Genomic DNA, 16,883 nt, shown 5'->3' with positions numbered 1-16,883 from the left:
ACACAAAATCTCATTCATCCCCAAAGGTGGCAGGAACAACCGAATTTTCACCTCAGAAAATGAATGACTGGACACTGCTCTAGTGTCTGTCTACTCTGATTTAGGTCTAATTCTGCCTGCCAAAACAAAACCCCAATCCTATTCAAAAGGCAGCTTCAACATGGGAGAGGATCTACTCTCTGTGATGAGACACCCACCAGTCATGACATGGAACAAGAGGAAGAGCATCTCAGAGGGAACGAGGGAAGGAAGGTACCAGTAAGACAGGAACAACACAAGTTCTCATTTCGATATGGCTGTGTGGACATCCTTCCATCTGAATGAGGATGCTGTAACAACATCACAAGCCTGGTTCTGAATGCTCCAGTAGGAAAACACCCAAATATTCTACAGTATTCTCTGTGTATCTTTAATTCTGCATTGTTATCATTATGTATACGACAAAGGTCAGAGTGAAATACCAAATGCTGCTAAAACAACTTCTAAAAATTAAATCTTGATCTTTCATTCTTACAGTGAACAATCTGGAGCCTTTTCATCTGAGTTCAGATGAAACTGAGTGAAGAATCCACTCTCTCACTAGGCCAAAGTCTTCTCATGTTTGACTTGGTTCTATCCAAAATGGCTGCAAAAAGATGGCTAGAATAACTTATTCACTGATTTGTGGAAAGTGCTGGATTGCATATTGTATTGAAATAAAAGCCATAGAGTAGTTCCATATCCTGTAATTACATGTTAACAATAGTCTTCCTAGAAATACAGCCCAGAAATAACTGCACACCAGATGTCAAATAAGAAAGCAATGAAGACCAAGTTCAAGATTACAGAAAAAAATAAAGACAAGTGCAAATATTAAGCAACAAATCACAACTGGGTTTGTTTTGTAAGAGGACTTCTTTGATTCCCCCCCCACCTTATAAATGGTATATACATATACATATATGGTATATACATAACTGCCCAAGGCCTTGCTTCTTGCAGCTAAAACACCCGATGCTAGTTATTGTTAGACATTAGAGAAGATAAAACCTTTCAATGTACTCAAGGGTTCTGGTGTCTGGACCAGACCCTGTAAATTGTCAAACAGTAACTCTTGAGCAAGTTATAGGTGTCCCTGAACTACCAGCCTGGAATCGGGTCTGGTGGTTTGGGCATACAGTCTTTTGCTGCCTGCCTCTCTTTGCTCAAAATAACTTATATTTTCAATGAATGCTTTCCATCTCCACAAGCTAAACTCCAGGCATGGACCAGAAAAGCCCATTTGTTGAGCAAAGGATGGAATTATACTTATCAGAGAACTCCCATTTTCAGAAGAACATTAGATTTTTTTTAAGTTTTTTTTTTTTTTTAGAAAGTGAGTTAATTTAGTTTTTAATCCATGCAAACTATGAAGATCATCTTCAGAACCAGTTTCCACAAGAAAAGACAAGAGGTCACCGCCTTTTCAGAACAGCTCTGAACACAAAGACTACGGGATTACATCAGTGCTCATCTTGGCAAAGATACTATGTGTATCAGGGATTTTCCACTGTGGTAACCCTGTGCCAGCATTTGAGCCCATGCACTTTTAATGAGTTTCTCATTATAGTTTTATCCAGTTTTTGTCTCAATTATTTTTCATGTTCCCATCAGAGATTATAAAGAATTTCTCTGAGATGCCATTATATGAAAAGAGTATGGTACATAAACAAAGTGCAAGCAAAAATATCGGTCACTGTAGGTAGATGTCACAAAAATGACCTCCTTATGGACAGAATTGTTATAGTTGGTCAATTTTAAAAACTGTTTCCACAAAATAGATACCACAGAAAAAGAGGAATTAATATTAGTTTTCATTTGTCTTGATAGCAATCAAATTAAGGACACAGTTTAACAAAACACATGAGGTATCTCTCCAGGTTTCAACTACATACTAAATGTCCTGAGAAAACGTATTCTGGATTTGAACCTTGTATATCTGCAGAACTCACATTACCAAGTACCCAAAAGCGTTAAATACTTCCTTAGCTTAGAGTCTCCTTGAAAAACATGTCTCATCTCTTTTATGTGTATTAATGTAAGAAAGTAGTCTCAAAAGTTATCTCATTATAAAGAAAACAATTATTACAATCAGCCCTGTAATCTGAAATTCTCATAATTATCTAGCAATGAAACCTGCCTTTGAAAATGAAGGCTGAGGAATGTAACCATATTATGATTGTTACATGACTTGTTTTCTTAATGGCAAATGAAAGGTAGCAATTACAATAAACTACTTGTCAAGGTCTGTGATTTCATTTATGTAAACTAAGAAGTTAAATCCTTACTTCTTAGAAGATCCTCAGAAAATGGTAAAACCTAGGTTTACCAGAATTATAAAGAATTCAGCAGGTTCAAGGAAACCTCTAATTTACTTGGAAAACATAGGAATTATTTTCTCTCTATTCTGATGTTCTACAAAGCAGAGCAGCATCCCAGGTATTAAAATACCAAGTGTTGTTAAAAGGGCACAAGGAAAAGAATCTGTAAAGGTCAACAAAACCAACGAAGAGAGATTACTCCTTTCTTACTCTGTAACACATTAATCACTAGAGGTGGACCAGCCCATATTAGCCATATCAGCTCTGACCTCCAGCTTCTCATCCAGTTCCCCTCTGCAGGTCGCCCACAGCCCCAGAACAACCTTGAGGCAATAGCACATCTAAAAGCCCCACCACCAGCCACGATACCAAGAGCAACTGCTGCATCAGCAGATAAAGACAGGTGGTGAGTGGTGTGCACTCTTCTTTGTACCAGAGGTCATGCTGGGGTAACACACGCACCAGCCAAAAGAAGTGCCAAAGCATAGAGCAGAAGTAAAGGACAGACCAACTAGAGGACCTCAGCTTGGTCTAGCACCCAGTTTTTCTCAGTGCTTACAAAAGTCATGGAGAGTCTGTTCTGTGTGGCTTGTTGCAGATTTTGATCTGTCCTGAAGGTGCACACTGTCAGAAACTTTCACAGGCATCTCATTGCATCACTGTAATTCCTCTTTAACATCAATTAGGAAGAAATTCTCTTTGTTGTCTTCAGAACCCTAAAAGGCAAGAGCAGACTGGCTCATTGTTTCAGCTTTGACTAACACAATAAAATCTGGTTGACTGATCACCTCAGAGGAACTGATGATAAGAAACAATTATCCATCAGTAATTTACCTGCACCCAGGCATGTAATTTTTACAGGTATAATTTAATTCCATATTGAGGCATAGTAGAAGTTTACTCTCAAAATTTGTAATAATACAGTGTTTCTGTCATTAACGACTTTAGTTTCAACAAGTTGCTGCACTGCCATCAAAATATCTGATTTAAAAGCATATCTCAGCCTAAAGAGCTTGGAAGTTTTTGGAAAAATAAAATCTTGAATTTCCTTTCATTCTGATCCAATGTTTGGCCTCCTCTTCAGCTTAATCCAGATGCCATTACTTGGACGAAGAATCAGTTCTCCAGTTATACCAAGCTCTTCTGGCTTTTGACATGAGTCCACCCAAAAGCGCCGCAGGATGAGGGCTAGAAGAGCTTTCTCCTCCATTTGTGCAAAGCGCTGACCTATGCATTACAGGGCAGCAAAAAAAAAAAAAAGATGTTATTGTCAGGTTGCATCAACAGTTGTTGCATTCGCATGCTCACAGTGATACCCTTAGGAACACAGGACAGCAAGGACCATGCATCTGCCTTGAGAACAGAACTGGCTTTAGGCCAAAATCAAGGTCATATGGATACTACTGAAACTAACACTTTTCTCAGCTACCTACCAATGCAGTTCCTGGGACCAGCTGAGAAGGGCACATAAGCATATGGGTGCCTTCCCTTACAATTTTCTGGGAAGAATCGCTCGGGCCTGAACTCCTCTGGGTCAGGGAAGATCTCTGGGTCTCTGTGCAGGGCGTAAGTTATGACAATAACATTTGTGCCTTTTGGTATCTGATATCCTCCTAAAAAGAAAAGGGAAAGGGAGAAGCAGGGTCAAAACAACAGCAAGTAAGTGACATTCTACACACAACAGCACAGTAAGAAAATAAAACAATGCTGCCCTTCACTTGGTAAACACCTCCACTGAAGAGATGCTAGCAGGATAGGAAGTTGCAAACACAGGACACTACTTACTAATACAGCAATCCTCTCTCAAGGCACGGGCAAAGAGCGGAACTGAAGGGAAGAGCCGAAGGGCTTCTTTCACTACACACTCAAGGTATCGAAGCTTCTTCAAATCCTCCATTGTAACAGGACGCTCAGTGTTGCCTGTCCAAAAACAAATAGGAGGATGAGCAAGACCAAAACTCCCCATTTTTGATTAAACAAAACTCATCCCAGCTCCCTCCAGGAACTCTCATCATGCACCAAGACCACATAGGAGAAGGCGCTACACTTAACATTGAACACACATGCCTTGCCCCAAAGACATAAGGTTGGCCGTACTCTCCTACAGACCTTCCAGCACCCATCCCAATCACCTCTAGCTATTGAAAACTCCAGAAGGGCCACAAGGCATATTCCTACCTCCTCTTCTATATCTAGGCTTATAATGTACAACATCCCCACTCACAAATGCCACCACCACCACAACCCCAACAAAGGGAGGAATGGAAATGTACCAAACACCTCGTCCAGTTCTCTGTGAACCTTCTTCTGGGCTTCTGGATTATGTCCAAGTAAGTACAGGGCCCAGTTCATAGCAGCTGCTGTTGTGTCATGGCCCTAGAGGTCCAGATTTACAAAGACATTAATTTCAACACTATTCATGGGCACAAGTAGGCTTTGTAAACATTTAGGTGTGCTGGTAGTATGGAAAGTGAGACTTCTTAGTCTCATGACCATGACAAAAAACAAAATCAAGAGTGAAGAACTTTATCCAACACACTGAGTATCAGGATATAAGATGACACATGATTCCATCAGGTGCCTGAAAACTGACCAGAAAGGAAAAGTGTTGAAAATAACCCAAGCAAATATCCCTCTCCTCTGCCTCCCAGAAGCTGCATGAGCTATCAGTATCTACACAACAGAAACAGATATACATTCATCTTTTTGGTTACTGGCCAGTCAACAACGTAACATCTGGAGGCATCAACAACTACCACAGGAGAGATACAACAGACATGATCTATAACCTTTACAAAACTATCCAAAAAAGCATCTAATGAGACACAGTACAGTGGCCGTAGGAGGGAATACTCTTGGTTACCTGTGAGAAGGGGATCAGCTACTACAGTGATCAGCACCTGAAAGTCTTATTTAGATCCTACACTGGACAAGGAACCAGACATGAGAAGACAGCACACCAATGCACAGTTGATGGCATAACCAGGAGGTTACAGCCAACACGGCAAGGGACAAAATGTGAAGAGAGCTGACAAAATGCAAGGCAAAACACTGAAACCATTTAGAGATCTCTTCCCCATTAATGAGATTTGCAACAGGAGCTGAGAGCCCATGGCCCACACCAGCCATTAAACTCTTATTACTCACCTGCTTTCACAAGTAGAGCCTGTTTCACACAGGCAGGGTCTGCCACGTGTATTGCCCAACATTTTGCCAGGGCACACAATTCTGGATCAAATGTTTCTATGCTTCCGTAGTTCCTACCCTACAGAGATTTCCTCTTAGGCTTCCAGGGCTAAAATAACTTAACTCAAAAAGCAATCTCCTGAACTAAGAAAAGGAAGAGTCACTACCTGCAAATGGTAACTCTCAGGTTCTGGGGGGAAAAAAACCACCACCAAAAAATCCAACCCCAAAACAAAACCCAAAAAACTAACAGGTTTCTCAGGTACCTCAAACATGAAAGTATCCACTTCCTCACGAATATCCCTGTAGCTCAATTTGTTCCCTTCATCATCTGTTGCATTCAGCAGCATGTCCAGGAAAGCTTTTCTCTTTTTGAAGCCACTTTCTTCACAGTTGCCATCAATGTCACATTTCATTTGCTTGGTGTTTTCAAGTTCTGCAGCTTTTTCTGCAATGACCTGAGATTAGAACCATTACGTTAGCTATGATGCACACGGCACTTGTGCATGGGTACATCTATAGCACATAAGTTTGTCACAACTTATTAAACAACATCCATCTGTAGCAGTTTACATGAGCTAGTCAGCATAGCTCTCAGCATCAGCTCATGAACTTTAACTGACTTTTTGTGTTAGTAGGTGAAATATGACCAACCCCTCTTGTCCCAAGCAATAGAATGAACCTTGAATAGCCTTTGTATGATGAAGAAAATAGATAGTCAAACTAAGCAAATAACTTGTTGATCATCAAGAAGTGTAAGAACATTCAGAATATCTGAAACAAACCAATCATGAATGCCAACAATAGTGACAGCAAATCAAAAAAATGACCATCATTTGAACAGACTGATCACCAAGAAGATATTCTCTACCCTATCCAAAAACTAAGGAAAGGATCACATCTCCAATCTCTGGGAAACCCAAGACATTGACAAGAAGCCAAGGCACCCCACAACCCTGCACCACGACTACACATAGCATGGTTGGAACCACTATCCTAAAGCTTCCCAAATTTTTTTCAGTATGAGAGCAATAGTTGAACTTCCCTTTTTTAGGTCAAAGCACAGCCCCAGTGACAAGAGAGAGATTTCTGTCTGTCGTAACAGCATAGCAGAACCCTTCAATAAACTGGTATTGCTCTCAACCACAACAAAATAATTAAAAATAAAGTCTGTAGAGTATGCAATTCTGTTCAGAGGAAGCACTGAACAGGAAAAAAACCAACACAGTTATATACACACACATTGTTTCGCTCACTGAACATACACATATAAAGATACATATTTGAACCGCTTTCTGTCAGCGCCTACACTAGGTGATATTATTTACTGTTCCTTTGTCATCTTCTAAGATTGGGCTTCTTATATTCAGTGCACCAGCCCAGCAAGGGAAGAGAGCAATTGTTTCCTTAGGTCCTTTTAAGAGCCTCTCTCATGCCTCACTGCTGCAATGCACAATAAAAGGAAGCAAAACATGAACTACTTAAAAACAATGCAGAGTCAATGGGGCTCATTACATGTAGTGAAAGTTCAGAGATTATTTATTTTGTCATGGGCATTGACACAACGGCATCGTGGGGTACATAACATCTATTTCAAGGAAAGCAGCCTCTCTGGTAGCATCCTAACAATAGATTTGGGAGGGCAACCATTGGCAAGAATGGCATGGGAGCTATTTGGTGACAGAAAAGGGTGTTACTTGCAGTGTCTCACACAGGGAGAGAACACTGCACTTTATGCCAAGTCATTGACGTATGCTTAATGGTTTCTGTGTCGAAGTGTCTTACTGCTGATGTGAGGACCTGCACGTGTTTGCTCATCTCAGCAGTTCTGCTCCAAATACGGAAAAATGAATACAGACTTCAATTTCTGAGGGCTGGACCAGGTGGCATAACCAAGCAGAGCCCTATGCTTACTGCTACAAACTTGGCAGTGAGCTGTTGCAGGTGATTCAGGTGTTGAGTATCTGGAGTAGAATAAGAGTTCAATGAATTCCTGTTGTTTGTTTTGGTTGTCCTGGACCTGTAAGTCCTGTTACTCCCTTGGACTAGTACACTCCCTCCAATACAACCGAGCTCCTGACAAGGAAATCATCTGTTGTCTTCTTTTCAGGGAATTCCTTGGCATTCCAACAGAGAGATAATTCTCCTCTTAATAGATGCATATCAGTGAACCTCTCCACATTGGAAGCTCTCTACTGAGTGCAAGACTTTGCTCCAAAAACTAAAACGCACCATAAAAAAAAAAGGAATTAAAAAAGAATCTATACTGTATCTGTAAAATTGTGAAGGATCTTGAGGTTCCTCTCATGCTCTCTTCCTTCCTTGAACAGCATATATACAATATCAGGCCAAAGCCAAGGGCTCTTCTGTCGCTGTTGTATTAGATCGCTCATCCTAGGGGAACAACAATAACATCATGTAACATTTCTTGACAAAAAAAAAATTTACAGCACACTTTCAAGAATGAAAAAAAAAGTTCTACCTCCCCCAGTGAAGCAGAATTTAACGTATTGTGTGGGTTTAAGCCCATTCATCTGAAGGGAAGGCTGTTCAAATTTGTTTCCTGATTTTAAACCATCTCAAAATTTCTGTCACCTGTCCCAGGATCACCGTGATTTATATCTTTAAGTATTCATCTCTGAGAAGGAGAGAGCATATTCTCATTTAGTTGTAATCCTCTTGAAACAGACATATTAAGTCATCCCGTCCAGTCCCACTCCACATCAGTAAAGCATTGACCATGCTGAAAAGACATGGATATCCTGAAAGACTACCCAAGCCAGGGTTCCAAAATGTCTGCCCTGAGACCTCTAACAGCCATCTGAAAGCATTACCTTCCTACTTCACTGTCCAGATACCATATGTGCCAGACATCACATGAAAAGTATTTAAAATAAAGAATATGAGACTAAGTATGCTCAAACACAACTGGAGTACAACTGTAAGGGCTGCTTGTCATTGCTATTTGGCTCTTGCACATGCTTTTGGTTGCAGAAGGGACTTTGAGGAGCAATTATTACACTTAGGCCAACTTTGGGTCCACTTGTGGTACAAATTTGGGAAAGAGCAAGGAACAGATGACAATCAAACCCTCTAATTCCACCCCTTTTTTGTAATACACCTGTCTCAACAAGCCCCATCTAAGGCTAGGGGTGAGGTGCCACAAGCAGCTACATCTCATCTAGGCTGACACACCAGTGTGATAAGAATATAGACCATGCTTTTCCTAATCCACTGGACAGTCACATACAATTTGAATGCGGTAAGTACTGCAGTGAACTGCACAGCAGCAGTGCCTCAGCTTTAACATGCTCCCTAAACCTGCATCCTCCCAATTCTGCTGTCCAGGCCGATATGAAATGCTGCAGCTCCATTTTATTTTTTTTAACCTCCTGGACCAATGGATTCACTGAATGGCAGCTGACAAGTATTCAAAGCCTCAGCCTCCCATTGCATATACACATACCACAAAATGCAACAAAATCTGGAGGAGTTTTCCCTACCTTCTTGGCTTTCTACCTTCATCTGTGATGCTGTGGCCCTCCCTCCTGGCCCACAGCAGATTAACTCCTCACACCAGCAGCACCACCTCCAGCCCAACTACAAAGTACCCAAGGAAAATGTCCATTTACCTGTAGATAGCATGAACATACTCAGAATTCTTATTCTTCTGAGCACTCACATTCTTGCCCATTGCTGTTTCTAGAGGAGGAAGTCAACGTTTCACATGTGCGAAGTGAAATGCAGAGTTAAATGCAGCTTTTAAGTTACTACTGCTCCCAGCTTCTGACTGTCACCACACATCCCTTTCCAGGTGATGAGCTCACTTTACATTTCCATGCCCAAGAACCCTGCTCCTTAACACAACCCCACTTCAAAGTGCCACCTGGGCCCTGCCCATCCCACAAACTCACCTGCTCAGATGCACACAAAACACCTAAGGAGAAAGGATGGCCTTTGGAAGATAGAAATGCATTCACACAATACCCAGGGACATTCCTCTTCAAACCATCTCCTCACACAACACAGCTGCACTCACAAGCCTCTGCGTCATTCACAGCCCTGCCACAATAACTGAAAAGGACTTACCACAGATGATATCAAGGGCACACAGAGTGATGTCCAGAAAGACATCAAATGGTTCCTTGTCAACATGCTTCTCAAGTTTCTCCAACAAAATACCTCCTTGTTCATTCATAACCTCTAGAAAGTCAGTTAAGATTGCGAAGTGGAATGTGGGAGTTATCATCTTCCTCCGTGACCGCCACTTGCCTCCAGTGCTGCAAAATTAACAGGAAGAAGGAAGGGTTAAAAGCACCAAGTCAGAAATAAAACCCTCACCATCACAGGAGTACAGTGCAGCCTGGAACACCTTCACAGATGGATATGCTGTAGATGACTCTTCAAGCTGTCCATTGCACTCCCCAGAAGGGGCAAATGGAAATATTTCTTGCTCCAGCGCTCTCTCTCACCATTCTATAGCTGCTCGCAACAAAAGGAGATGCCAAAAAGCCTTCAGGCAATACAGCCTCATGGTTGTTCAGTGCACATCAGAGGGATGGAGCAGAAACCATCTATAAGCTATTCAGCATTAATGCTTCAACTCATCACATTGTCTCTCTGAACCGCCACCCATGCTCACCTTCATCTGCTGACTAGGAAATGAGGATTGCAGAATTGTCCACAGACATTATGCAAATGACTGTCTCAAGGTCTGGCTACAAAGTACTTCCTTGGAGGCAGGCAACCATTTCCCACATGTCAGTGAAAGAGCACAGAGCCACAGCAGCTGATACCAGCTTCATGGGGACTCTTGTTTGCTTTTTCTGAATTACATGGCCCACTGGCACACAGCTGGCAGCTCTGCTTACAGGGTAAACCATCACACCACTTCTCCTGTTAACCTGCTACTGGGGCCCTCCTCAGGCCAGCTTATCTGCTTGCTGTCTACTGCTGCTGCCCTTCATCAGCAGAGACTGGAATATTCTCCTCCGTTATGTTTCTGCAAGCATAAGGAAGTCAAAACACCTCTAAAAGTGTACTGGAGACAAAACAACCAGTAAGGAGGAAGACTAACAGTGAGGATACACCAGGCTTGATGCCCACAAACCTCAACTCTCTGCACTTTGCTACTGACTACTGCCTTCTTAAGGGCCAAGAACAAAACTCAGGAGAAAAGGCATTCCTCAACCTCTCACATAAATTTGCTCATCCCACACCATGTGATCACAGCTGGCTTTTACAACACTATGATCCCATCATGAAGCCTGAGGAGTTCACCTCTGAGGGCTCCGAACAAACAAAGCTCCACTATTAACAGGGGGACCTTGACCTTCTCGCAAAAACACAGAAGAGGCACAAAGGCACCAAAGCCACTCTTCATTCACCTTACTCTGACTCAAATATCTGCATCATCCAGACCAAACCTTCCTTGACTCTCCCAAGACTGGAGGACACCAAATCCTTACATCACTGCTCCTCCCTCTCTCCACTCCTGACTTCCACTTTTACCCAGTCTTGCATCTTATGTGGAGGAAGGAATCGCAAGGAATGTAATGGTCTTCTACAACTACCATCTACATCTCTGTTCAGAAATACACACAGCATTCCTGCCTCCAAGCCCTGTTCCTATCATATACCCTGCAAATTTCGAAAAGACAGCAATGCACCTGCATTTCACTATACCTTGTCAGAAGTCCAGTACCCAGCCAGGGCTGCAGAAATTTGTACAAGTATGATTTTTCTATATGTTTTGAACTGCTCAGAATAACCTGCCAGAAAAATTAAAGGAAAGGAAAAAAACCATCACTTGTTAGATGGAGAGAGATTTCTTCAGCTGAGATTACATCACACAACCTCAGTTTCTCCACAAAAATGCCCCGAGCCCCAGTAAAATGCACAATATTTCAGTACAAGCTGGTACACAGCGGGAACATTGAGTTCACACCCTCAGTCTTTCAGTAAGTATCCCAATCCTGAGAAACAATGAAATACTCAAAAACTACCACTCCCACTCCCCTTATCTTCCTGAAAAAGAAAAACCTGTGTTACAAAGTAACAGGCAGACCTCAAAGAAAACCCAGTGGTTTCCAGCTTTAACCAAACTCACAAGAAGTACCACCTCTTCAATAAACACTCCAACAAAGAAACAACTCTATCTTCCCAGTTCAGGGACAATCATTGCCAGTAGCAAAACTAACAACTACACTTCGTGGCATCAAGGCAGACCCACCAAGTTCTAATGCAAAAGTCATTCAGACACAAGCATTCCAACCTGCATTCCACAATGTTCTACCCCTGTTTCAGGGGTCCCATCCTCCCTGCTATCTGCTTGTCTGTTCTGATCTTGGGAGCAGAAGCTTTCACACATGCGAAAACAAAGCTGAAGGAGATGCTTCTTTGTATAAAACATACTGAGTCACTGCTTTCATTTCCTGGACATCTTCAGTATTTTTTTTTTTCCAAAACTAAGGCTTTTTATATTCTTCTGCTTTCCTTCTTTCTTTAGCACTGGGTCAGAGGATAGTCTCAAGTAAAATGTCCAAGCCCTATAGCAAAAATTACGTTGACAGAATAGAAACTAACAGGTTGGACACTGCTTTGCATGACAGCAGAATACACAACGAGACAAGCACACTCACCTCCACATTGTCAGGGTGATACAAAATCACGACAGGCAACGGTCCTAGCCAAAGTTTGAACAATGGCAAACTCCTGAACTCTTGAACGTAAACTTGTAGTTGCTTAAAAAAAGCTGGAATGAAAAAAGAGTAGAATTTTTTAAAAAAGGGGTTTTGCTGAATAAGTAAGACTTCTGTAATGAACTGTTTTCCACCATATGCCCTGTAATTATATTTTTGTTGTAGTTTTAGCTTGCTACTATGACCATGCAGCATATTTTGCACCTAGCTATTCAGCGGTACTGCAGGAGCATTTCTTTATGGCTACACGCTTGAAGGTGCTCTATTCTAGAGAAACCCCTCGTAGCTGTAGATAAATGTGCTGGTTGTGGCTGGGATAGAGTTAATTTTCTTCATAGGTTATGGCTTGGATTTGTGCTGGAAACAGTGTTGATAATACAGGGATGTTTTAGTTATTGCTGAGCAGTGCTTACACAGAGTCAAGGCATTTTCTGCTCCTCACCCCACCCCACCAGCGAGCAGGCTGGGGGTGCACATGAAGCTGGGAGGGGACACAGCCGGGACAGCTGACCCCACCTGACCAAGGGGATATTCCATACCATATGACGTCATGCTCAGCATATAAAGCTGGGGGAAGAAGAAGGAAGGGGGGGATGTTTGGAGTGATGGCATTTGTCCTCCCAAGAAACCATTACGCATGATGCAGCCCTGCTTTCCTGGAGATGGCTGAACACCTACCTGTCGATGGGAAGTGGTGAATGAATTCCTCGTTTTGCTTTGCTTGCATGCATGGCTGTTGCTTTCCCTATTAAACTGTCTTTATCTCAACCCACGAGTTTTCTCACTTTTACTCTTCCAATTCTCTCCCCCATCCCACTGTGGGGGAGCGAGTGGCTGCGTGGGGCTTAGTTGCCGGCTGGGGTTTAACCACGACAATAGGGCAGTTTGGTTTAAGCAGTCTCAACACACTGCAGCACAGGCCTTCTGCATTGCAATGCTCTTCGTTAACAATTAGAGCCAAATCAAATTTTATCAAGGCTATGCTTACATTGTGGCTTATCTGACACTAGCCAAAAAGCTATTATCAAGATGCTTCTTTATTTTTCAAGTACAGGATTGAGCCTTTTCCCCGCTGAGACCTCATTGACAGGTAACAGGTACTACATTTGTGGTGCACACACAAGGGACGCTGTGCACAGTAATGGCAAAGCACTGCGCAGGAACCAGTATCACTTTAAATGTCTAGTTTCTGATAGCTGGACTCGTAAAGAAAATCTTTGGAGCCCTTACACCATTACTGTTTGTCTGCCATCAAATTCTTCTTAATGCAACATGCTTAAATTGCCTCATGCTCTCGCAGCCATAATCATCAGTGACAGTTTGCAATTCTAGCAGGGGCTTTTGACAGCTAGTTGCTCCAGGATTAGACTTCACTCTTGTCCTTTTAGCAACCTTACTGAAGGGTAAGTGACTGCTTACAGGACCCACTGTGGAGTTGTCAATTCAGATGCCCCCACCTCTAAGGGCACAAAGACTCATAGGATCATTCATGCCATGGATCACCTTAGAGACACCACTTATTGTCTAGTTGGACTTCATACCAGTGAGCTCAGCAGTCCAGCTAATTCTCTACTCACATTATTATCCACATCTCATCAGTTTAGCTATACAGAAAGCACAGGAGATGATATAAAAGACCTCACTGAATCCAATTAAAAACTACCTACTGCTCTTCCCTTGCTCACAGATCCAGATACCACAGAGGGCAAGCCGGTTCATTCTGCAGTTCTAGAGGAGGTGGCCGCTGTCAGGATGTTCAAGGATTAAACACGCCTCTGCCCTTTCAGAAACCACATTAAACAAGAAATGACTGCCTCCAAGGCCTCTGCAGAGTTGAAAAACCAAAGGTCCTCAAATCAAAGGGAGAAAAAAATGGAAAAAAACCCCTAGTATCCAATAGATACCCAAATACAGCATTCCCTAGTCTTAGGCAAAGTTCTAATGACATTTCATCCAAAAGGATTAAGAGTGTCAGATTATTTTGATTTTTTAAAATATTTTTTCCTAACAGCACCATGATTAAAATACCACAGTTTTCCAGCATTTGTCTACTAATATTAACAAATAAAATCACTATCAGATGAAAAACCATTTTTCTTTCTGCTTATACGTTTTTCTAAAAGCTATCTTTTTTTGTTACATTTTTAATGAAAAAGATTATAAACCACAAACTTCACTCATTTTTACATAAACAAACAAGAACAAAGATGGATGGTCATGGACTTTAAAGCATAAGGGTTATGTGACTCACTCACAGAGGAAATTATGAGACTCCACAGAACAGAAGAGTCTCCATGAAATTGTTTTCCGGAGAAAGAGAAGCAATGTTTTTCTGGTTTGGGGGTTTTTTGGGTGGTTGGTTGGTTTGTTTTTTTTTAAGAAGATTTAAAAAGAAGGAGGGGAAAAAAAAAAAAGAGAAAAAAGATTTGTCACTCAGTCAGGCTCATATACACATCCTATGATCCTGCTACTGCTTTTCCCCAAAGCCAACTTCAGGGAAAGCTGCTTGCCCTCACTTCCACCAAAGAAAGATCTCTCACATCTGTATTGAGAGACAGGGTTGGATCCTGAGGAAAGATGTGACTGTGTGCCCTTATGAACAGAGGGCTCATGTCTCAGCAAGTGTCAGCACGGGGCAATGCCCGTGCTGCAGTTGTCCTTGGCTTCACCACACTCCCATGACCCAGCTGCACACTCTTCTGGCAGCACACCTGCCAGCTCAGCCCGGAACACATGTGCACAGAGCAGACCAGGCATCAGAAACACACTCAGAAGAGTCTGCTGGTCCACTGACAGCACAGCCAGAGCTGTCTTCACACCACAGACTCCTCAAGAAATGTGCTCCTGTGCACAACCGAGTAACTAACGGGAATGGAATGTGTAAGCGCGCTTCTGCTCTCTCAGGCACCTGGAAAAAAGTACCATTGATCAACGTGAGCATTGAAAAGTTTGCTTTCGAGGGAGGTACTGCAAATACTCAGCAAGTTCTTTTGTACCTAATGCATAAATCTAAGGCACAGCTAATTCCAAAAACAATGCAGCAGCTCAGCATGCTGAAGTCCCTTGCACATGCTCAGCTGAGGGGAGATCATTGTTTAAAGAACTATTTTTCCTTCCCGAGTGAAAAGGTTTCTTTGGATCACAGCTAATTGCCATGGGGACAGGGTGCTCTGTGTCCTGAAACTGCACTTCCTGTGAGAGCATCCAGCATGCCTCCCTGACGCAGAAATGCATTCCACAGCATTCATGCTCCACCTCACCAACAAGTGGAAACGGGTTCGAGTCCAGCATCAGCATCTGGAAGCCACTGCCAGACTGACCCTCCAGCTAATCTTTGACTGATACCAACCCTGCATTTACACAGTTCCTCTCCTTTTCTCTCCACTGCCCACTTCTCACGCAATTCCCCTCTGCAGGTCACCCACAGCCCCAGAGAGACCTAAAGCCTGTGGCTCACCCTACAACCCGCCCCAGCCAGCCATAGCTTGACCACCCAAGCACCTCACCAGCGCTGGCTCCCCCAGCGAAACCCCCCAGAGTGCAGGGACCTCACAGCTGGGCTACAGCACAAGCTGCCCTTACCTCGTCCCTCCCGCTCCAGGAGTAGAGCATTTCCCAGCACGGGATAGCAAGGGCTGATACCTGGGATCGGCTTCGTCACCCACCATTGCCTCCAGTAATCCACCAGGCACGGCAGGGAGCAGGCAGCCACAACTGTCAACAGCAGAGCAACGACCCCAGCCCCCAAATGCAGCAGCTGGGGTCCCACTGCGGCTTCCTGCACAACCTCCATTGCCACCTCCCAGCCTCCTGCTACAAGCCGTGGTCCCTACTGGGAAACCAGCACTGCCTGTACCTACTGCTGCTGCACTGCAGCGAACAGTGTGCCCGGACCCGGGCCACAAGAGCAGGAGGTGGAGCCATCACATGGCCTGAGACGCAGCTTCCTGCCAGGAAAACAAATAAGGATGTAAAAAACATACATACACAGAGGCTGCCTGCAAGCACTTTGTGACATCAGAGCAGCCCCAGGGAACGGTGCCATTTCCTTGCCCTCACTTGACTCCTCTGACTGAAGCGTAGAGTAAGTTCTTCGCAGGCCTGTGCAATACCTCAGAAGGAAAAGACACAAGCCACTGGCAAGAGAAGAAACATCTTTTTGCTGATTTGGAGAGGATGGGTTTTTGCAAGACTGCCTTTCTCCATCTGTTTTCAGATGCTCAGGGAACACGGGTTCGCCGTACAGAACTGCTCCAGTGCTCTCCAACACAATGCATGACGGGTTTCAAGTGCTTCAAGATAGGACGTACCTTTAAGTTGGGTTGATGGCTCAAAGGGGTTACACAAACCAGAGCCCACACGGACCCACAATCAAGCGCAGCACCACAAAGCACATTGATGCTTCTCTGCTCAAATGTCTTTTGCTGATCCCACTGTTGAATGCTTAGTCACAGGTTAATGGGTGCCAGTAACACAACTGGCAGCAGCACCACCTGTGTCACAACTTGCAAAGTGCTTGGATAGAAGTGGTGCCATACCCACCATAAACGCTGCTGCCCTTCTTGCCTCAGGAGCAGCCAGGGTTTCTTCCCGCTGCTGCAGGGCTGCTGAGCGACTGCTCCTCAAAGCCTCCAATGCTCAGAAACCTTGTTGTCAA

General features: G+C 43.3%; 1 protein-coding gene across 1 annotated transcript; it reads right to left on the bottom strand.

Annotated features, from left to right (window-relative positions):
• Positions 1-3,259: 3,259 nt before the first annotated feature.
• CYP4V2 (cytochrome P450 family 4 subfamily V member 2) lies at positions 3,260-16,019 on the bottom strand (the record flags this gene model as incomplete). Its single annotated transcript, XM_081999025.1, has 11 exons — positions 3,260-3,566; positions 3,773-3,952; positions 4,125-4,259; positions 4,613-4,715; positions 5,792-5,983; positions 7,793-7,919; positions 9,158-9,227; positions 9,615-9,805; positions 11,211-11,296; positions 12,167-12,279; positions 15,809-16,019. 11 exons carry the CDS (start codon positions 16,017-16,019, stop codon positions 3,391-3,393), a joined length of 1,584 nt encoding a protein of 527 aa, XP_081855151.1. The 3' UTR covers positions 3,260-3,390.
• Positions 16,020-16,883: the final 864 nt, after the last annotated feature.

Source organism: Phaethon aethereus, assembly GCF_964289735.1.
Source record: "Phaethon aethereus genome assembly, chromosome: 4".
NCBI classification, from domain to species: Eukaryota; Metazoa; Chordata; class Aves; order Phaethontiformes; family Phaethontidae; genus Phaethon; species Phaethon aethereus.
This window is presented reverse-complemented; position numbering and strand designations above follow the sequence as displayed.